We start from the raw sequence: 23,669 nt of genomic DNA on the forward strand, positions 1-23,669 counted from the left end.
CCAACTTCCTAACCTAGTCCTGGAGTGCCAGTGGCCATTGCTCTCTGGCAGTAAATATCTGAGCCTGTGGCTTGGCCTTCTGTAAACTGTAGAGGTGGACTCATGAAATGCTTGGAAAATATTTTCAGTTCCTAATAATGTGTAAATATCAAGAGCCAGCTGTTGAAGAGTGGCCCCTCAGAGAACTTGGGCACTCGAGACTGGGCACGGTCATCACAATGCGTGAAATTTTGCTAATGCATTCTTAGAATATAAAAGCTGAGAGCTAAAGAGATCATTTAATCTCGTTTCTCTAGATTGATTAAATGACTTGTCCAAGGTCTCTCAACTGGTATAGTGGCAAATTCAAGCTGTGTAACTCTCAGCACCCCACGCTGCTCCAACCAAGGGAGTATTTTTTCAGCTCTTTTTAAACTATTGCCTTTCATTGGTATCTGTGTGACTTCAAAGCCTTTGAGACAAAAATGCAGCAAATTTCATGCTGAATGATACTCATTATTATCTATAATTGGCTTGTTTATGAATAAATATTCCTATTATCTATTATAACTATATAACTAGTTATATTCTATTATAACTATATAACTATTCCTATTTTCCCCATCCTTCCAGAATGGAAATCCCACAAGGGAAGGAATCTGTCATACTCAGCTCAGTCTTTAGAATCCTGTGCATAGTAAATGTGCAGTAAGTGTTGGTGGAATGAATGGATGAAGATGAATGGGGAGGACGTTCCTTGGCAGTTCTAATAGTGATAGAAGAGTTGGGATTTCACCCCATCATTCTCAGTATTAATTTAACAAACATTGCCTGAACCTACTGTACATCAGACACTATACCGGGCAGGGAAATGAGTGAGCTATGGTGCCTAGCTTCCAGGAGTTATAGTTTAAATACAAAAAAATAACAAAATTGGGAGGAGTAGGCCAAATTGGGCCTGGGTGTTTAAAATTTAATTTGAACGCATGCTCCATCACTTCCTGTGGCTTTTATCTACCTGCTTGGTTCATTTAGCTGGCTCTGACATTTGATTTCAGATTTGGTTCTGAACATCCATGGTTTCTAAACCTGGTTGATCCTCACTTCTCCTGAGAGGCATCCAGACCCTACTCTTGGACATTCTGAATCAGCAGGGCTGGACTGGCTTTGAAAGTTGTACTGAAAAATGGTAACTCTGTAGGCAGTTGCAATGCACAGCCAAATCTAGCTAGGTAGCATTGCTCTCAACAATGAGTACTCAACATGAGTACTTGGTCTTAGAACCTGAACCTGATGTTCTGTATTAATAGCATCTTCCTTAAAGATTTTATGTACAAATCTATGGTTCTATTCTAAGAGGCTCTGCCAAGTCCTATAGGATGCTTGCTGCCTATACAGAAAACTCCCCGAAATCATGGTTAAATGAAGCTGAACATCAAACTGCTAATACCTGAACCAGTAATCCTCCCATTTGGCTTCCTTATATCTTTTCATGTGTGTGGCTTAGCTCTTTAATTAGATTCAGCATATAAATTGAGGATGGATTGGTTACATGGTGACTTTCAATAGTAAACTCTTGTTTTGAGGAACAAAAGAGGTGGGTTTGTGCTTTTCCAGGATTTTTCTTCCTGAGTTGGAGGAAAGATAGCCAGGTATGTATCAGCCGACTCAAAAATAGGTGAGCTGTCAAGGTGTTGGCAGGGATAGGCTCCTCTGGGTGGAACTCAGGGCATCCTACCAGCAAAAAAAGACTAGATTTAAGTGATTTCACATTTGGGCTGTACTTATTACAATTGCTGAAGTGCTAAATGGGTGTGACAAATCTAACAGGTAATTGCCAAGTAGGTTTCATTGCCAAGTAGGCTTCATTACCAGTCATCGAATAGATGAATGATGTTCCTCATGTTAAAACTAAAGAAAAAATTTAGACTGTATTTGGAACTAGAATTTACGTATTGCAGATATATTCACATACACCCTGCCATTTTCAGAGCATTCATTAACTCAGTTCATTTACTTCTGTCAAGATGGTATAGTGTGACTTGAGTGTGGTGGCGTACACCTATAACCCCAGTGACTCAGGGAGCTGAGGCCGGAGGATTGTGAGTTCAAAGCCAGCCTCAGCAACTTATCGAGAATCTAAGCAACTCAGCGAGACCCTGTCTCAAAATAAAAAATAAAAAGGAAAAAAAAAAAAAAAGATGGTGTAGGAGGCTGGGGTTGGGCTGGTTTGGGAAGGAATCGATGAGGAAGAGAAAGTTGTGCAGAGCTGGGGGAGGGGTAGCATGATATGAGAAACACAAAGGAGACCTGTGTCCATGCCTGAGGCTGGTGAATGGCAGGGAGGCATGCTCTAAGAAGGAATGATAGTCACCATAATGAGGTGTGGACTTTATTCTATGTGCAGTGAAGACTCATTAAGAAAGTCAAATGTTTTGAGCACAGGAGTGATACGATTCAATCTGCCTTTTAGAGAGGTTGCTCAGCCTTCTGCAGAGAATGGATCACAAGCAGAGGACAACTGGAGAACCAGGGGAAGCTACTGTAGTGTTGTGGGCAAGAAGTGTCCTGGCTTGCCCCAAGGGGGTCAGTGGAGACAGGGAGAAGTGGACGGATTTGTAATGTACTTTGGAGTAGAGAAAATTGTTCAGTAGTTTAAGAGGGTAGTCTAAGAAAGTTGATGTACATCTGCTGCAGACACACGCGCGCACACACACACACACACACACACACACACACACTTTTTCATGATGAATCTACTTTAAACGTGTTTGTTGGATTATGATTTGCCTTAAATGAGAGAACTGCTCGTTTTGAACTATGGGGAATACAAAGAGTGTAGGGAGCAGGCTAAGTGTGCTGCTCAGGGCCGCACGCTGCTATGGTTCTGTGGTTCCAGACGTTTTTGACAGAGTGCATTCAAGACAGAATGGTAACACACACTGTGTATCTTTTGGCAGATCAGAGCATATGGAAATAAAAATCAGAAAATTCAGCTCTGGCTTTTGGAATGAAATAGGATTCAGAAGAGATTATCTCAAATCTAGCTTATGAGATAATGTACTTTCTTATAAACACAAACATCATTTACGAATTGGGAATATCTGAATTATTATTCCAGATTCCTTTTGACTGCTGTGAATTCAGTGATCCATTTGGATAGTCTCTGTTACTATGAAGTTTTAATAGGTAACAGTCAGAACCAGAGTGGAAGAACATAAAAGCAAACTGAAATGCTAATAGCCAGCACTCTGAAACCATTAACTTTCAGCTTGTTATTCCTGACCTAACTGCTCTTCGTAAGATGGCAGAGGGGCTAAGTGTGACTTGAGCACTGGTATTTAGAAACATCACCTTGTGAAAAGCACATGCCTTCAGTTTCCAGGGCAGTAGCATTGCTTGACAACCTGCCCGTCTTGGCTTGGGGTGAGGGGTGGGGATGGGCGCCACGGTGTGGGCAGTTGGGGGGGCTTGCTCTCTGCACCTTCACCTTATCAGTCAAAGGGGAAAAGCAGGTGAAAATGGTTATAATGTTGTTTGAAGAGTAAGCAGGACAACAGGGTCCTCTTAATGGAAAATGCAGCCAGTATTTGCTAACTTACTTTGATGTGGGTAGTCATGGAATCACCTGGAAGGGACTCTAGATAAGGTGACTTACTACCACTCATTTTACAGATAAGGAAACTAAACATGTGTCTCACATTAAGCACTAAGTGTAAAGGTGCCTCTTGATTCAAATTATATTGGCCAAGTAGAATTTATAAATTTTTAAAAAAATTTATTTTATATTGGGTTTTAGAAGAATTGTTGTCAGGATAAACCCGATGGCTCTTTTTAAGCTGGCTCCTATGTGGTTGCAGCAGATTAAATTTGAGGCCTAATGTCGAACAGAGAGAGCACTGACATTGGTAAGAATGAGAGAGAGATTAGTAGTGTTATGTTGACAGATGAAATTGTTTTTTTAACCTTTCATGTTTTTTTCCTCCCTGTTTTATCTCCTCTTCAAGTCTGGTGTATTCAACTAGTCACACAGACATCTTTCATCTTCTGCTGTGTAGTGGGTGCCCGTTAGGCTAGGTGAGTCAAATGAAATGACAATGAAATCAAGCCAATAAAGGTAATGGGAAAGCGAAGGCAACTGAGTCTAGACTCCATTGTTAGGGATGGAGCTTCAGACCAGTCAAGGGCACAGAGTTATTCAAGTTGCTGGTTATAGGAAAAACAAATCCAGAGAGTGTTGTGCTGTGTCTTTGTGATTGCTTTATTCTGGGTCTGGCCCCTTATCTTCCTGTCCCAGTCAAATCTCTTTTCTTCACTTAAGCATAATTGTGGCTATTCAGAAATGCTTTTGTTTAGTAAAATTTGTTTAATAATTGGTGTGAAGATTGACAAGAAAAAGCAAAATAGGCCATATTTCTTGCCCATCATGTGATATTTTGTCAATTTTTATAGAATAGATGTCGTATAGGAGTGAAAAATACATGTTCCTAAGTTTGGAAAATTATATGATATGTCTGCAGATTTAAGTCCTAACTAAAGCTTATAAATTCTTTCATCTTTGCTGTCTCAACTCCCTCTCCACTTGTGTGCCATCTACTTTGGATACAAAATTAATCTTTTTCATAATCAAACTTTCTTCCTGACCCTATCTCCTTGGAAAATAGGTGGTATTGGGATTTCCTCTTCTCTTTTTTACTTCTACCTGGATTGTGCTTGCTCAGTCTGATGGAGACAGGGACAACTTGGACTTGTGTTTCTTGTGTATATGCTGTCCATAAAAGTTTAAATACATTGTAATTTCTCATTCAAGCATATTGTGTAAGCAATAAGAACCAGGTATTTGAATAAATTAATCACATGCCAGATTTTACTTTGGAAATTAAATATTTTAGTTTAAGACTGCAGTACATTTATAAAGCTGAAATATATTGCAAAGGGATAGTTTTTCCATTAAGTTTGAAATTTGCTATAGCTTTATGCCTTAAAATCATTCATTATTGCCTATACTTATTGCCTGTCTGAATATGCCCATTGACATACATACAAGCATATTCTCTGAAGTGAAGATTTCTTGTACCAAATTTCAGCCTGGATTGAATTTTATGGATGAGAGAGATACTCTGAAAATGGAACCATTGGCATAACCTTGTGTGTAATATAACTAGCAGGCAGAGCTGTAATGAACTGCAACATGAGCTCAGATCTGCAAAATATTCAGAGAACACAGTTCCCCTCATGAACTAGGTTGTTTTCCAAAAGCAACAAGTACTACTTGTCTTTTTAGAAAGCTGTCATGGAGCTGTAGTACTCTTTGTGGTTTAGACTTAATGTGAGTAAGATTCCTTTCTACCCTCAACCTAGAAAAACTTTACAATTCTCTTGGAATTTGATGAAAGTTTCCTAACTTTGAAGTTAGAGAAGACTCTCATTTCTGATTAGGCAATTGTTAGGCTTTTTTCCTGCTGTCATTCCATGATACCAGAAAATCATACATGATTACTCTATTTGGAGAACAGTATATGGCCTCACACACTTAAGATCATATCTAGTTTAGAAATCAAGACAGCTGCGCAGGACTGTTTTTTGCCCCCCAGCTTCCTGGACCTTTTTATTTCTTTGAGTTTTCTTTCTTTTTCTCTCTCTTTTTCTTTCTTTCTACTCTTCTAACATGCTGTTCCTAGTATTGGGAGTACTTTTTTTTTTTTTTTTACTGTGCAAAATACACAGAAAATTTACCCTCTTCACCATTTTTAAGTGTGTGATTTAGTGGCATTAAGTACATTCATATTGTTGTGCACCTATCATTACTATCCATCTCCAGGATTTATTATCATTCTGTACTGAAACTCGGTACCCATGACACAGTATCTTTCCATTTCCTCCTTTCCCAAGCCACTAGAAACCACCATTATATATTTCTCTTTTAATTGAACTATTCTAGGTACCTCATATAAATGGAACCATATATACAATATATATATTTGTCCTTTTGTGACTGGCTTATTTCACTGAACATGATCTCTTCAAGATCCATCCATGTTGTAGTGTGTATAAGAATGTTGTTCCAGGCTGGGGTTGTGGCTCAGTGGTAGAGAGCTTGCCTAGCATGTGTGACTCACTGGGTTCGAGCCTCAGCACCACATAAAAATAAATAAATAAATATTTTCAAAAAGAAATCTTACAAAAAAAGGTATTGTTCCTTTTTAAGGCTGAATGACATGCCAGTGTATGTACGTACTACATTTGTTTATCTGTTCATCACTGGTAGACACTCGGTTTGCTCTGGGTTGTGGTGACTAATGCTGCTGTTAGCATGATGTTCTCACTGATAGTATACAGAGCTTCAGGTTTTCCACATTATCATCAAAAATTGTCCTGTCCTGTTCTGTTGTGGTTTGGTTTTGTTAGTAACCATCCCAATTAACACCTACTTATTTTTCACTTCTCAAGTCAGATGCAACTTCCACTGGAAAGTTGTCCCAGAGAACCATCTATCCTGCCTTTAAGTTAGGTGCTGTGGTATCATTCTGGTTTTCTGCATCATAGAACTTCCTATGTTTGCTTATAATTTGCTGGTTTAAATTATGTGGGTACACTTCTATGATGTGTACCCACAAAGGCAGGGGCCATGTCAGTCTTGACTACTAGGTCGTCTTCTTGAGACCTGGCTCTCAATAGAGGCTGGAATGTTCACCTTTAGGTCCAAGTAAGCATTCCGTATAGACAGTAATGTGTAGCCTGGGCTTTGTAGGCAAGACATGTGAATTCAAGTTTTAACTCTGATGATAATTACTAAATTTGTGATTTTAAACCTGATATTTTATGTCTAAATCTTGGTTTTCATTTCTGTAAAATGGGGATAATAATTTTTGCCTCATCTTCACAAGCTTTTTTTTTTTTTCAATAAGGCTTAAGAATTTTGTTAAGATTTAGGATTGATAAAATTATCTCCTGCAGTTAAAAACTATGAATGAAATAGAGAAGGAGCGGGGGAATAGAACTGTGAAATTTGTAGTCAATCTGGTGATGACATTAACATAAGATTAAAACCAAGAGAAACAGATTTAAGAAAGTGAGAAAAGGAAAATGTTGACTTTGATTTTGGTCTTATTGAATCTCAGGTGCTAGTGGGAACTTTCATATTTTAATATCCTAGAGACAGTTTGAACTATAGATTTGGGCCAGAGAGAAGGATTTGAGAGTTGTCTGTCATGAACTCATTTTGAGAAGGTGAGATTGCCTAAAGGAAGAATGTTTTGTAGCAGGAGAGGAGGGGAGAGGGTAGGGAACACCTTTTATCAAGGGCAGAAGAAGAAACAATTTAAAGAGAGAGAGAAGGGAGACTAGGCTGAAGAACTAAAAGGGAAACCCAGGGAAAGAAGGACTTTGTGAAAGAGATTCAGCTAGCTGTGTCCAGTGCATCCTTTAATGACCAAGAGGATGATGCTGGGTTTTAGCAAGAAGAGTTGGTCACTGACCTTCAGAAGAATTTTTTTTTTCGTTCTTTTTAGTAGAATGGTAGTGGGTAGAAGCCAGATCATGAAGCAGGGTCAGGGCAAAAAGAGACAGTAGGAATTCTGGGCATTTATCTTAAATTGCTTATCAGAAAGTTTGGTAGAATAAGAAAGGATGCAGATAAAGAAGCTGAGGCACATGAAGGTTAAGCATCTTGCTCAAGGTCACATACTGAGTACATGGCAGAGGCAGGTTTTGAGTGATAAGGTTTGGTTTAGGAACCTGTGCTCTTCACCATTATTAGACTATACTCTTACACCCTTTTCCATGTGGTTGGAGGCTACTTAAAGGGACACATCTGCAGTTAGACTTCAAATAACACAGTGGAAAGTCTGGTCCCCAATCTCAGATTGGATTTTGTATTTTATAGCATAATGAAGTTACACACGTGATAGTTAGGTTGGGTTGCACGCCTTGGCATATTTGCAAAAGAGTAACTTTATTAGAATTATTACTCACTTTTTATCAGACAGTCCAGCAATGATAATTTTTCATTAGTGATATAATTAGAAGAGGGAACTTGAGAAATGCACATATTGAAATAAGATTAAATTCATGCTGTGGAAACTGTAGAGTTTTATGCAATGCCTCAGTGATAATGAAGAGTATGTACTGACTTTTCAGAATCCTTGGAATGGATAAAAACAAAAAGAAATATCTGCTTTGTATTATAAACCTCAACGAGTTACTGAATAAGTTATGCTTTCAGGTATTTTTCTTTAACTTTTCACCACTGCTAGGCAAAACTAATAGTTGATATGGCTGTGTCAGCAGCTAAGGGATTTCTGTGTTGTTAAAGTAACATATCATGCCTTGTATAATTTGGTTGCAGCTACCCAAGGGGAGATACTTACCATCTGATTATGTTGCTCTTGCTTTGGAAACAGCAGAGAGCCTGAAAAGGACAGTGGAGAGTAAAGGATTATTAAATGGACAGTCACTGAGGTGGCTTACTGATGACTTTACTGCAACATCATGTGTATCTCCTTTCCCATGGCAGGTTGTTTGATCGTGGTTTAATGGTTAAAACTTTGTAAAATTACAAAGAAATCAGAAACCCTGCTGGTCTCCAGTGTGATTATTTACAGTTGGACTGCTAGCAAGAAAGTGCTAAGTTTGATCACAATGATGCTAAACTGGGCCAGACACAGGGTGAAATCTCATGGAGCTCTCTCCTCTGACCTTTGAGTAGACTGCCGAGGTTTAAGATTTCCAGGTGCAAAGTGCCTTGAAATATGACTGAGAGAATTTGGCTTTTCCATCTGAACCACTGTGGTCAAGAGGAAGGATTTGTCTTCTTGGAAATGCTATGGGGTGTATATTAGGTTCTTGGAGCTAGAAGGTAGGTAGAATAGCAATGAAGAGTTTCATTAATTCTGTTATCTCTTTTTTATGGTTTAGAATGGTATTGCCTTTGGTCTTGTATTCACTTACAAAATTGTGGACAGAATTTGGTTGTGGGGAAGAGTCTTTGGTACGTGTGTCTCTATTTTAGATAGAATTACTTGGAGTTGCAACCAGGAAATTAAAGTTTCCTCTGTCTCAGTCATTGGCCCTTATTAAAGAATCTAACATTTTATTTTGTTTTTGCTCATGATTTGATATTAATATCATATTCTTCAGGTTTATAAATGGCCCTTCTCCCAAAGTTCTATTCCTTTCTACAGTCACTAACCCAACACTATATATATTTATATATATATATATTTTTTTAAATCTGGTTTAGTTGTTATTCATCATAGAAATCAGGAAAATTTTTCTCTTCCTTTCCTTTTTGAAACTTGGACGTCAACCTTAAAATTGATGGTTGTAGGTGAGAACTTAAGACCAAAGTGGTCTTAAAAGTAGATTAACGAGAGTTCTATTAAGAAAAGGACTCTTAACAAATAGATTTCGATATTCAGGATACCTGAGGAATTAAAGTATATTTTGACTCTTTGGTTTTTGTTTATATTTAAAAATTTTTCTCAAAAGAGAACTCTTTAAGATCAAGAAATGCTATAGCTAACTTTGTAGATTCTTTGGAAAAGTGTGAGTTATAGGGCAAGGAGTTGTCTCAGGGAGACCTTCTAAAGAGTGTTGGGAAATGTAGTGTCATGGCTTGATGGAAACAAGGTGAACTCTCCTAGGGACTAAGTAGTTATTTCAGAAAGGTGCTCATAAAAAAAGGAGAAATGAAGAAAATTCAAACTAAACAAATTGCATAAGACCCAGATTCTTTGTTTTTACCTGACAATAAATTCTTAGATTTAGAATTGGAAAGACAAAGTTAAAAATGGAAAAAAGGCATGAACAATCATGTACACATGAAAAGTTAATTCAACAGGACTAACAAAGAAATATAAATTATAGTGAAGGAAATTATTTTTTCATGCATTAACTTGCCAAAGATGTAGAAGTTTGGTAATAACTGGTGTTTGAGTAAATAAAGAAAAGGGTATTGTCTACTGATGGTCATATAAATTCTAGATATAATACATGAAAGAACATAAGACAAGAAAAAGTCATAGTTGGGCCTATAGATAAGATGGTGTTGTGGACTCCAAAGAGAAGTAAACATAAAGAGATAATAGGTTGGATTGAACCCATGGTCCTGAAAAAGCTCTGGATATGGAAACAAAAAATTGAATTTGGCTCCAGTAGGATAATAGGGACTAAAAGCTTATCACTTGAGGTGGGCCCAGAACTAGGCTCATTAGTTGAAGCTTGGGGCCAGAGTGAAGTTGTACTTCTCATAAAAGTTGATTTAAAGGAAGCTCCCCACCTCACCCCCCAGGAGGACTAAGCTTTCAGAGTCCTGGAGCTGTGGATCTTGAGGTGCAGAAGAAGGTAGATGCAACTTCAAGGGTAGAAATGGAATCATCTTGGCCGTTGTGGAATAATCGAGAGAGGATGTAGTGCGCCATGTGACCATCATAAGGCTTTGTCCTGGACAGTGGTTTGGGGATTCTGGTGGAAGTGATTGCAGAATCACAGTGGAAGGAAAGGTGAGCAGATGTAGAGAGAGCTGGGAGGGAGAAAAAGCAAAGACAAAAAGCCTACTTGGTCTGGGGTTGTGGCTTAGTGGTAGAGTGCTTGTCTAGCCTGTGTGAGGCACTGGGTTCAATCCCCAGCACCACATAAAAATAAACAAAGAAAATTAAGGCATAAAGAAATCCTTGCACTCACACTTAGCCTTCAAAATGTGACTTCAAAATACTTGAAGAAAATAAATGGCAAGAATGATAGCTAACAAAATCAACGATGGGAACAAAAAAATCATTCCAAATTTGGGTTGTGGAGGGTGGGAATCCAAGATAGTAGAGATGAGATAGATCAGATCTCAACTTCTCCATGGTTAGGAATCAAAGCAGTTGAGAGAACAGTTGATCAGAGATGTGGGTCACAGAGTATTCACAGTATTGGAAAGTCAGAGACATTAGATGGACTAGACAATTCTGGTTATTGGAACAGAAAACAGACTTTGTTAACCTGGAATCAACACCTTACAGCTAGGGCAGGTAGGGAGAGAGGGTAACAAAGGGAGCAAAAGGGAGAGCCAAGCTTGACATGCTCACTTTGGAAATGGGTAGAAGGGAAAGTCAGACTAAGTTAAACTGGGACAGCGGCTGCAAAACCACCTGGTGAACAAGAAACACTGGGCTTTTCTCAATTTGCTGGCAGAGAACTGTGGCAGGCCGCCATTTCACAGAGACCTTGTGTAAGCTTACAGCCTGGGAGGTGATTAAATCTCTACAACTTCATCCCATCTAGAGATACCAGTTAATAATATAGGGAATGGCTTGAAGCAGGCTGGCCGAGTAACCTGTGTAATGAGGTCACTGCAAACTGAAGGCTGCTGAGCCCTTCCCCTTCCCTAGTGTTGGCAGTGGGAGAGATGTGTACCACAGCAGAGGGCATGACGTGACACTTCCAGCAAAAGCAAGTACAGTACCCAGGGAGGAGTGTGTATTCCTCTACCTCCACCCACCACTGAGTGCCTGTCAGGGAGGAGGATGAAGTGGCATACACCTGTGCTGCCAGTCACTCTTGCTCCATGCCCCAGCCATGGACCTGCACTCTGGCCCCTGACTACCCTGTGCCCAGCCTATGGCCACCACCCTGTGCCTTACTGCAGACCAGCTGCTGGCTCCTGCCCTGCACCCCAGCTGCCAGGCTGCCTCACGTCTCTACCATTTGCTGCTTTGCCCAAAGCACTGGAACCACAAGGACAAATCCACATGTGTTTTCGTAACTACGAGAGCATGTCAAAAAGTGTCTTCATTTAAAATATCTTGGCAAGAAGAAAACTGAATCTCTTTATGATTGTCACATTAGCTCTTTGGTGCAAAATGTTTTATTATGTCTTCCTTCACTTTTTTTTTAATGGCTCCAACTAATTTTATGTAGTCTTTCAGTTAACTGGATTTTTTTTCTTGATACTCTTCTTTTTCATCTCCATACTCCTTCTTTTTCTCTCTTCGTTCTTTCTTTAATTTCTCTTCTCTCTCATCTTGTTTCTTTTTCTTTATCCTTTTCTTTCTTTCCCTTCATCCAATATAATTTGGGATTAAGTATGCTCTCACTAATGCTTAATTTTTAAGGCTATTCTGTATTATTTTTTATGGGTTAGTAGAGTTATAGAGATTATTAGCAATGAGTTTTTAAAATATATGTTAACATATGGTTTGCTCTTAAATTACCACTGTTACTGGAAATTACTCTCTGATTTATACCTGTGCTGGTTGTTGAACTTAGAGCACTTTGATTACACTAATTGGATGTGTTTATTAAAGAAATAATCCCAGCCCAGAGCTTATCGCAAAGAGATAACTGCTACCAAAAAGACCCTCACATAAAAGAGAAAAAAGAATCCATCACAACAGATATACAAATATAGGATCATAGAAAACATCAGTAAACAAGGCAAGTCACCTCCAAAAATTTATACCTCTGAACAACTCAATCTACAAACATTGAAGAGAATGAAATACTGGACAAAGAATTTAAACAGTTGATTTTTTAAAACAATCATTGAATTAAAAGAAGATCTAAGAAATGAATAAATGGAAAAATATAAAAGAACATTTCAATAAAGAGAGAGATTCTGAAAAAGAACCAATTATTAATCTTAAAGAAAGACAATAGTCAAATAAAAAGTCCTGCTGGAAGTCTCTACAATAGATTTGATCATGCAAAAGACAGAATTTCAGAACTGGAAAACTAGGTGGACACTGAATCCAAGGTGGACACTTAGTATTAAAAAATATGAAACTGCTTAGAATACCCAAGAACTCTTGGATAAAATTAAGGGGCTTAATTTAAGGCTTTATAGGTATTGAAGGAGGAGTAGAGATATAGTATAACAGCATTGATAACCTCCTCAGTGGCATAGTAGAAAAATTTCCAAAGTTTGGGAATGAGATTGGACATGAATGTTCAGATACTAGAAGCATTTAAAATAAATAAACAAGATCAGAAAAGAAAATTTCCATGACACGTAGTAATTAAAATGCCCAAAACCCAAGTCAAATAAAAAATTTTAAAAGTTGCAAGAGAAATGTCAGATCACCAATTAGGAAAGCAAACAGAATAACAGTAGATTTCTTGGTAGAAACCCTAAAGTTCAGGAGAGCTTGGAATAATGTATTTCAAGCTCTCAAAGAAAATAACTGCCAACCAAGATTGATATAGCCAGCAAAGATATTCCTCATTATCAAAGGAGAAATACAGACCTTTCAAGAAAAGCATAAACTAAAGAATTCAATGACTACTAAGCCTGCATTACAGAAGATACCTCAAGGAATCCTGCATATAGAAGAAGAAGAAGGAGGAGGGGGAGGAGGGGGAAGAGGGGAAGGAGGGGGAGGGGAAGGGGAGGGAGAGGAGGAGGAGGAGGATGAGGAGGAGGAGGAGGAGAAGAAAAAACTACCAAGGGAACTTGGGGAAGAAAAAATCTCATTTGAAGAATAAACATTTGAGAATTAAGATCAAATAAAGTATTAGAAATAAGTCAAAATGGCAGGAATAAATACCTTTCAAAACACCAAATGTAAATGGTCTCAATTATCTAATTAGAAGACATAGACTGACAGATTAGATTAAAATATAACACCCTGTTTCCTGTTGCCTGAACGTAAAATAGGCAAAGATGTCCATAGACTGAAAGTAAAATGATGGAAAATGAATTCCATACAAATGGAGTCCCCAAACAAGCAGGATTAGTTACTCTCATGTTTGATGACACAGACATCAAACCAAAATTACAAGAGAAAAAGTCACTATATAGTGGAAAAGGGAGGAGTCCACAAAGAAGATATAATGGTAATAAACACTTGTGCCCCAAATGTTGGTGCATCTGGTTACATAAATCAGATAATACTCCATATAAAGGCTCAAATAGATCCCAGTATAGTAATACCGAGTGGTTTCAGTATACGTCTCTCACCAATAGAAAATTTATCCAGATATAAAATCAGCAAATATGTTATAGCCTTAAGTAAATGGATGTAACATAACTACAGAATATTTTATACTACAATATCTAAATTCATTTTTTCCAGCTGCTTATGGAACTTTCTTAAATATGGTTCATATTTCAGTCCACAAAGCAAGTTTCAACAAATACAAAAAAGTTGATATAATTCTTTTTCTCATCTGATTATAATAGAATGAAATTAGAAATCAACAGCAAGAATAACTTCAATAACTATGGAAACGTGGAGATTGAATGATGAGTGGCATATTGAAGAAATCAGGAGAGAAATTTAAAAAAATGTTAGAATCAAATGAAAATAGAAATACAATATAGCAGGTTCCCTGGGACAAGCAAAGGTGATTCTAAAGCTTATACCTATGAGTGCCTATATAAAGAAATCAGAAAGACCCCAGATAAATAATATAATGATGTATCTCAAGGTCTTAGAAAAAAAAAGAAAAACAAATTCCAAAACCAGAAGAAGGAAGAAATAGTAAAGATCAGAACCAAAATTAATGAAATAGAGAATTAAAAATATACACAGTATCAACATAATACAGAACTGTTTTTTTTAAAATATAAACAAGATTGACAAAGTCAAGTATCACAACCAACATCACTGAACTCCAGAGGATCATTAGGGACTATTTTGAAAACTTACATTGCAATAAATTGGAAAATCTAGAAGAAATGAATAAATTTCTAGTCAATACGACCTGTCTAGATTCAACAGTGAAGATACAGAAAACCTAAGCAAGGAACAAGATTAAAATGATAATAAAAAATCCTTGCAACAAAGGAAAGCTTAGGAGTAGACAGATTTAGTTGAATTCTATCATACCTTTAAAGAACTAATGCCAGTACTCCTCAAATTATTCCATAAAATAATAAGTGAGGGAATACTTCCAAATTCAGTCTATGAAGCCAATTTCATCCTAACACTGAAACCAGATAAGGACACATCAGGAAAGAGGACTACAGACCAGTATCCTAAATGAACATGGATGCAAAAATCCTTAATAAAATATTAGCAAATCAAGTTCAACAATACAGTACAAAGATCATGTACCACTCTGGAGCTGCTTCTATTGCATTGATGGCTCTCCACATGCAAACCAATAAATGTAATAGAAGTCAGGGTGAAAATCATATGAACATTTTAATTGGTGCAGGAAAAGACTTAGACAAAATTCAGCACCTATTTATAATAAAAATCTAGAGGAAATTTGGACTAGAAGAACATGCCTCAACTTTGTAACAGCTCTTTATTGTTAAACCTAAAACAAACATCATATAGAATGAAGAAGAACTGAAAACCGTTTTTTTTTTTAATCAGGAACAAAACAAGGATGTTTTGTTACTGTACTTCACATATAAGAATCTTACAGTGATTCACTTTTTGACAACTATTTTCACACATTTTACTCTATATACATTGTAAACCTCAGACGGCATTATTATATTTTTTTTTAAGTAGCAGTTATCTTTTATAAAGATTTGAAGTGTGAAGTCTTTTATGTTTCCCAAACAGCTACTATTTCTAATGCTTTTTGTTGTTGTTTTTCTATAGATTCAGATTTGTGTCTATGGTCATTTTCTTTCTGTCTGAAGATCTTCCTTTCTCCTTTCTTATCATGAAGGTCTGCTGGTGTTGAATTCTTTCTGCTTTTGTTTGTCTGGAAAAGTGTTTATTTTGCCTTTGTTTTTGAAAGATATTAAGGCATTTTTGTACATCTTCTGGCAAGTATTTTTTCCACAAATTATTTGGTTTTATTCTTAGAGTTTGTTCATGTGTAAATAGTATGCCTTTTTTTCCTGCCTGTTTTAAAATTTATTTCTTTTTCATTCATTTAAATGTATTTTGATATCATACACATTGGTGTTATCTCTTCATGCCTTCTATGCTTGAGATTCTTGGAATATCTTGAATCTGTGGATTTATAGTTTTTATATAACTTTTAAATTTATAAATAAGAGTGATCATCACAGTTTTAACATACTTGTCTATTAATTCTGTCATCTGTGCCATTTTGGAGTCAGTTTCAATTTATCTTGTTGTCTTGTGTAGTATGTCTTCTATTGCATGTCATGCCTGTGGGTTTTGATTGGATGGCAAATGTGAATTTTAACATTCCCATGCTATGTTTTGTTGTTCTTTTAAATATCCCTGAGCTTTGTTAAGTAACTCACTTAAGCTACTTGGGGACAGTTTGATCCTTTCAGGTGTTGCTTTTGAACTTTGTTGGGAAGGAACAGAGCAGCATTTAGGCTAGCGTTCATTTCACATCGTGACTGAGGTGAAATCTTTCCGAGTCTTGTTCCTGATGTTTGTGAGTCAGGAGGTTTTCTATCAGGGCTGCATTTGTAGTCTGCTATATAGTACAGGCTCCTGTTATGGGACAGAAGTTAGACAGACTAAGTAATAATTAAAAAGATCTCTCTTGAAAACATTGTAGAACTACCAAAGCAGCCAGGGCTTAAGGGGACTTAAGAGCAGTGGGTTATAAGCTTTGATTTAAAAAGTTTAAAGGAGGATTTTTCTGAATTAAATTTAAGAAATGTGTTATATATATTCTTTTTAAGTTGAAAATTAACCGGGTTTGGAAAGTCATAATTTCTCTTGTCATAAGGATGATGTGAAGCAGTGTAGAATGACTGTACGGTGCTAGGGAAATGAGAATGTGAATGGTGATTTGTCTTGTGACCAGCAGTGTCCTTTCTTGCTAGTTACCAAATAGTTCTGGATGGGCCTTAGTTTCTTTATGTGTTCTAAAATGTCATGGTTTTGTTATATCAAAACTTTGATGATCACCATATTGTAGAAAACTGGAACATACATACATATATATGTAAAGTATCTATCAATCTTCACCAGAGTTTATATATGAAGAGTGCTTATGTATTTCTCTTTTAATTTATCCAGGGAAATTAATATCTGTAAATACAGATAGTAGGATTAATCTGTGGCTTAAAGTATAATTAGGTAAGGTACACATAGGTCCCTTTATAGGTCAGTAATAACTAATAATCACAACTATTTGTTTCTGATGTGAATAAGTAACAGCAAATAGTTTCCAAAGTGTATTGAAACATTGTTCTTAGAAGTTTCTATATTTTAGTTCCTTTACACCTCATAGGGAGGTAAGAGACCCAGTCCCCAGTCATGTACCTCTGCTGGTAGAGCTGATGTTGCACCTAGAGTTTGGCTCCTTAGTTCCTGCTTTGTTATACAGGAGTGTCCCCTTATTTGAATGTCATTTGCATACTTCATAGTTTGCAAAATGCCCTAATATGATTATTGCTTTTTATTTTTTTGAGGTAATTAGTTATATCTGACAGCAGAATGCATTCTGACACATCATACAAAAATGGAATATAACTTCTTGTTTGTCTGGTTGTGCATGATGTAGAGTTACATAGGTCATATAATCACAGATGCACATAAGGGTAATAATGTCCAATTCATTCTACTATCATTCCTACCCCCAATCCACCTCCCTTCCCTTCACTCTTCTCTGTCTAGTCCGAAATACCTCTGTTCCCCTGCTCACATTGTGAATTAGCATCCGCGTATCAGAGGAAACATTTGCTTTTTGTTCTTTGGATTGGCTTCTTTCACTTAGCATAATGTTCTCCAGTTCTAATATGATACGATTACTTTTATTATTATTTTTTTTTACAGCAGTCCTAGGAAACAGCTTTAGAGATGAGGCAATGAGGTTGAGAGAAGTTGATTCAGGTGCAGGACCACCTGTGGGAAATGATAGAGTGAGCCAAATGTTTGCACCCAAATGTCTGCCTTTTCCTCCCAATCCTACTCATTTTTACCATGCCATATTTTCATTGAGAACAAGTCAGGGAATGCCAAGTTTGTTGGAATGGTTGAGATCTTTTTATTTAAAATAGATAAGCTTTTCTTTTTACTTAAAACAGATATTATACATAACCATGCGTAAACATGAAGTGTGTGTGGGTTTTTTTTTTTTTTTTTTTTTTGGCTTAGGTACCTCTTACTGGTCTTTCTAGTGTTAATTTAGATGGGTCTTCCTTGCCCAGTTATGCCCTGCATTAAGTTTAGGTCAGTTTTCCCACTTTCTTGAAATCTGCACAAGATTTGTGCAGATTGTTATTTCCACAACGAATGTTCACTAGACTTTGTGACCATATTTTGAGAAGACTCAGATAGCAAAATTAAATTCTTTTGAACTTGCTACAATATGACAAATAGCTTAAAAACTATTATGTGGAAAATAAAAAATGGATAAAGCATAAGAGATGTTAGCATCATAGTCTGATGAGGTTGAAGAGACACCAGTCAGACAAAAAATACACTTCATTTGTAGGGGAGATACATCCTTGCATGGTGAGTCAAAATCCAGCTCATCCTTTTATGTAACTACTGTAAGACTCAAGCCATATTTCGATTGGCAGGCTCTGCAAGTTCAGTACAGCTCAGCTTTTCATAGTGAAGCATAGGTGGAGGCCTCGAGTAGTTTCTGACATCCAACCTCAAACCTTTGTGGTTTTTAAGCTGCATCACATTTGATGGAAGGTCTCATGTCCCCTTTACTTGCTAGAGCTGTGGAGATGGGCCGTAGCCTCCACGGAAGGATCTTTGTATGCTCCTCCTGCCAGGTGGGAGAACTGAGGCTTTGGGCCCTCTCTGACTCTCCGTGTGGCATTTGTGAGCAGGTTGATGTATTTGACACAAGTGTGACAGCAAAGAAGCGTGTGAGCTGAGCAGTGTGCTGCAGGGCCCAGCTGTGTGGATTCCCGTGGACGCCAGGCTGAGGAGCTGCAGTGAGCCAGACCTGACGGTCAAGTGGGGGCGGCTCTGCCTCCGGTCTGGAGTGCATTTTCATGCGGTGCGTGTTTACCCACGGTTGGCATTTGACACTGAGAACTGTCAGAGCTGCCTTTTCCTCTCTTCACTCTCCAGTGTGCTAGTCTGTGATAGTTTCCCAAATAAACACTTCATTGTAGGTGGATGAAAGTATGCACTTTAAGCAGAGCCCCACATCGTAACTACTTCTTTTTTGTGTTGAATTCCATGTCAAGAATTCATAGGAAATATGTTTGAATTGGTCATAGGTAATATGTGGAATAGGTAATTTGTTTACATTGTTCAAGAATCAAAATAATATAGGATATTTTGAAGAGCCTTGCTCTGCCCTGGTCCCCTTCTGGTCATTTTCTACCTCTGTTCCTAACAAATACCGCTTTAATACTTGGTCACGTATCCTTTATGTTTTTATAGGTAAATACAAGCAGATGTTTTATCTAGTTTTTCACTTCTCAGTAACTCCCAGAGAGCTTTTTATCAGAAATAGGGAGCTTCTTTATTTTTGTTTCTTGTTGCATTGTATTTCATTATATAGATGGACCTTAGTTTATTGCATTGTCCTCCATGGATGAACATTTGCATTATTTCTAATCTTTTTGTCTTATTGAGATAATTCACATACCATAAAATTCACCCTTGAAGTGTGCAATTCTCGCCCAGTAATGGGGACTGAGTGCTGAGCCCCCTACCACTGACCTATAACTTCAGCCCTTTTATTCTGAAATATTGTCTTGCTGAGCCTGACTGGCCTTGAACTTGTGATCCTCCTGCCTCAGCCTCCTGGATAGCTGGGATTGTAGGCATGGGCCACCATACCCAGCACAATTCATTGGCTTTTAATGTTTTAATGTTTCTAAGCTTTTTGATGTGATGAGTAACCTTGTACATGTCTGAACCATGTTACAAGGTATCTGTGGATAAACACTCAGAAGTAGGATTCTGGGTCAAAGGGTCAAAGCATTTGAATTTTGAAAGTTGTCAGTTGCCCTTGTAGATGTTGTACTGCTCTAAACTCTTGGCAGCAGAGTTCAAGAGGCCTGTTTTTTAGTCTCATGGTGCTTTTTATAAAGCAGTCTTAATGTCTAATTTTTAATTTTATAAAGCAATCATAATTTAAAATTATGATGTTCATGGACTACCAGTTTAACTTGATGTTGATTTCTGATTGATTTTATCAATGTGAATGTAACCGGAACTTCTCTTTACGTTCATAAATATTATTTATAATTGACCTTGCCATTCACTGTTAAATCACAAGTAGTGAATATTGATGTACAGAGCAGCTTTCATCTGTGTGATCTTAAGTTGGGTGATCTCCTGACCCCTGTTCTCCCTTGTCACGTACATAGCATGATGCTCACAGCGTTAATATTAAAATTCCTAGTAGAGGAAGACTATTTATGTTCTGCTTGTTCTGTAGTAGGAACATTCTTGTAGAATTTTGTCTGTTTGATACGGACTTCTGAGCTACAGTGTTTTATACCTGATGGATGGTCTGGGTCTCAATTGAACCAAGAAGTGGTGGTTTTTACGATAATTTAGCAAAGTCTTAATTACAAACAGCACCTATTGATGCCTGTTGACTTATAGGACAGGTCTATTGGTGTTTAATCTGGTTTGGATATGGTATGTAATTTCTTTTGGGAACTTGTACCTTTGTGCTCCTCCGTGTGTACAGATCAACTTTATTGATAGTTTCTTGTGAAGATTTTAAGATGATTTTGTAAGATGGAGCATTTAGATTATTTGAAGCTAAAATATTTTGGTGGCATTTATAAATACTCTAGAGCTTTGTGTGTATACAAAGTCCTAAGAACTGGCAAAAGGTTCATAGGAAAATGCAAGTTTCCTGAGCTGAACATGAGAACTGAAGTATAGATTTTTGGTTAAATAAATCATGGCATGTGTAAATGTGCAAGTACATGCATGGAAATATCACTGGGTCTTTTTATGTCCCCAATAATGGCTAATACTGAAAGTAGATAAACCAATTAACCAATGAACTAATTGTCCAGACTAAGGTTTGTGTCATATTAGTATTATAGGTCCTGAGTAAGGGAAAACTCTTCATAATTTAACTGGTATTACCATTATAGATGAGGAGATACCCACTATCAAAGACTTTAATTAAATAAATAGGTCATAATTAAGCCTAACAGTAGAATTTCCTGTTTCGTTTCTGGGCCATAGACTCTTTGTTATATTTCTATTCCCTTTCTCGTAATTCACTCTGGATTATGATTGAAAAGTTCCAGAAAGAATTCAAGTTCTTCCTAAAATGATGCTTGCTTGGACTACTCTGATTATAATGGGTTTGGGAGAGAAGGCTGCTTTCCTGGGGTGGGAGAGGGTAATACTCTGGACCATCATGTCTGGTTGAGTAGGTTGCACACTGTACAAGGACAATGGCTGTTGGAGCCAGTGGGGCTGAAATGAGGTTTGGATTTATCAAGCCATACTCTATTGGGTGGGGCTGCATTGGCCCAGAGCAAGACATGCTGTTTTCTAATCCTTTCAATGATGCTTTTCTGGTTAACTGTAGCCTTGAGGGTGCATTTTTGTTGTTTTTTGCAGTTTTACTTGAAAACTGGTTGTTTCTGTTGTTTTCTTTTTCTTTTACAAATACTTGGTATGTACATGCCCAATGTATATAGGTGTCCATATATACACTCCTCTATGCCACTTATGTGCCCCCACAGAACTCTGTATATGCCTCAATATAAGGGTGGGTATCCTTTGAGAAAATCCCTCAGAGGAAGTCACTTCATGTTTATTTGATCCCTTATAAGGCACCTTATAAATGGGGCCCTTTTAATTACTTTGTTTGAACAGTACATTCTGTTTGAGGAAGACATAGTTGTTTTTTTTTGGTACTGGGGACTGAACCCAGGGGTACTTTACCATTGAACTGCATCTCGGCCCTTTTTATTTATTTATCTTGAAACAGGGTTTTGTTTAGTTGCTGAGGTTAGCCTTGAACTTGTGATCCTCCTGCCTCAGTCTCCCTGGTCTCTGGGATTATAGGCATGCAGGTAGGCCTGACTGAGGAACACGTAGTTTATGGAAGCAGCTTCAGACAGTGACAGATATGGATGCTTAAGAAGGGAGTTACATAAAATTGACAAAGAAAGGAAGCAAAGAGTCTTAGCATAGATTTAGTAATTATTGTAGATATAAAAGATCACTTTAGAAAGGCATTATTATAAGTGGACATGATTAAATAAGTGTTTATAGGATGACTAGTTCAGATACCCTGATGTTATGCAAATGGATACTTGTGGTTTAGTTTGATGTTTCCAGTAATAGTATCATGAAAGGGCTTAAAAACTACTGTGTCTCAAGCAGATTATACAAATAGGAAGATTTGCTCTAGAAAACTGTATTGGATGAATCATACGGTGACTCTACTGATTAAAAAAAAAAGACCTTGATGCCAAAAATATTTATGAAGAGTGAATCAAAATGTGTCATGAAATCTGAGTGAATAAGATCATCATTTTGAAATTCATGCTTCATACAACATGTAATCTACACTGTGTGTAATTTAATTAATACATTTCATAATTGACATTTGACTAATTTCCATTTTTAAAAGTTTATACATTCAAGATGGCTAAATTAATTGTTATTATTTATTTTTAAACAGAAACTGAGGCTTCTTGAAGAGCTTGAAGACACTTGGCTTCCTTATCTGACCCCCAAAGATGATGAGTTCTATCAGCAGGTAAGATATTTTGATATTTTTTTATCAACTCATAGTTATGCATTCTGATTTTCCCATTTTATTTGTGAGTCTACCAGTCTTGTGAGGTTAAATAAGTGGAAAGTCTGATTTGGTCACTCAGTGATGGCTTGTCACCTAGAGATCAGGAAAATTCTTTCACAGTCTGCTTTCTGCTGTGAGCTTAGTGCTTTAGCATGATGTGCTGTTTTAATTCCCCAGACATTCCATATTCTTCCCCACTCTCTTGCTTCTGGTCATAATGTGTTTTCTGCATAGAATAACCTTTCTATTATTCTATGGCTGGGTGGCTAATTCTTTGAGAGTTTAGTTAAGTATCACCTCTCTTCTGAAAATTTCCCCAACTTATCTTACCTACAAGGAGACTGTCCTAGTCTGTTAGTTGGACTTTGTAAAATAACTCGGTTATACCTCCTATCCCATGGTATAGCAGTTATGTGTTTCTGTCCCTGAATTCATCAACACTTTCCATTATAAAGCCAAAACAAACTCACTGTGGCAAAAAGAGAAAAAGAGAGAACTTTATTGGTGGCACTTAGAAATCTAGGAGTACGTGGTCGAATCAATCCAAACCCTCAACAGTGATGTCACCTGATCACTGTCTTTCTGCTGCTTGGCTTGGCTTTCCTCTGTATGAGTGCATGCTGAGTACGCTCTCTCCTGACAGCATGTAATCAAGGGCAGATCAAGGGCTGTGTGGTCTTCAGCACCTGGAATCTTAGAAGAAGTGACGGAGTTTATTTCCCCTGGTTCCATTAGATTCTCCAGGGAGTGTTCTCATTGGCCTGGTTAGAGCCATTGTGTTTGCTTGGCCTATTTCATAGAATAGGGTCGTGTGGGAATATTCCCATTCAAATCACAGGGACTGCAGGAGTCAGAGATGGATGGTTTCCTCAAAGGAGTCCAAGTTCCAAAGAAAAAGGTGTAGGCATAGGCAAAAAAAAAAAAAAAAGAAAAAAGGAAAATTATACCTAAATAATAAGATTTCACCTGTTTTTTCCTATTAGAATATATGCTCATAGGTACAGAAATGGGGCCACATCATCGTCTATAGCTCCTGCAGGTACACAGCAGACCCTCAGCAACCACGCACATGGTAGGAAGAAGGGAAAGGAGTTTTACCTCTTAGAATC

General features: G+C 37.4%; 1 protein-coding gene across 3 annotated transcripts in view; it reads left to right on the forward strand.

Annotated features, from left to right (window-relative positions):
* Window positions 1-23,669, forward strand: part of Fto (FTO alpha-ketoglutarate dependent dioxygenase) — a 366,796-nt gene that overhangs the window by 74,208 nt on the left and 268,919 nt on the right. For all 3 annotated transcript variants that reach the window (XM_078032323.1, XM_005318182.5, XM_078032324.1), the window contains exon 2: window positions 22,441-22,518. In XM_078032323.1, the coding sequence (XP_077888449.1) occupies window positions 22,441-22,518 (78 nt within the window). The remainder of the gene's footprint in view (window positions 1-22,440; window positions 22,519-23,669) is intronic.

The sequence above is a fragment of the Ictidomys tridecemlineatus genome, chromosome 15 (assembly GCF_052094955.1).
Source record: "Ictidomys tridecemlineatus isolate mIctTri1 chromosome 15, mIctTri1.hap1, whole genome shotgun sequence".
NCBI classification, from domain to species: domain Eukaryota; kingdom Metazoa; phylum Chordata; class Mammalia; order Rodentia; family Sciuridae; genus Ictidomys; species Ictidomys tridecemlineatus.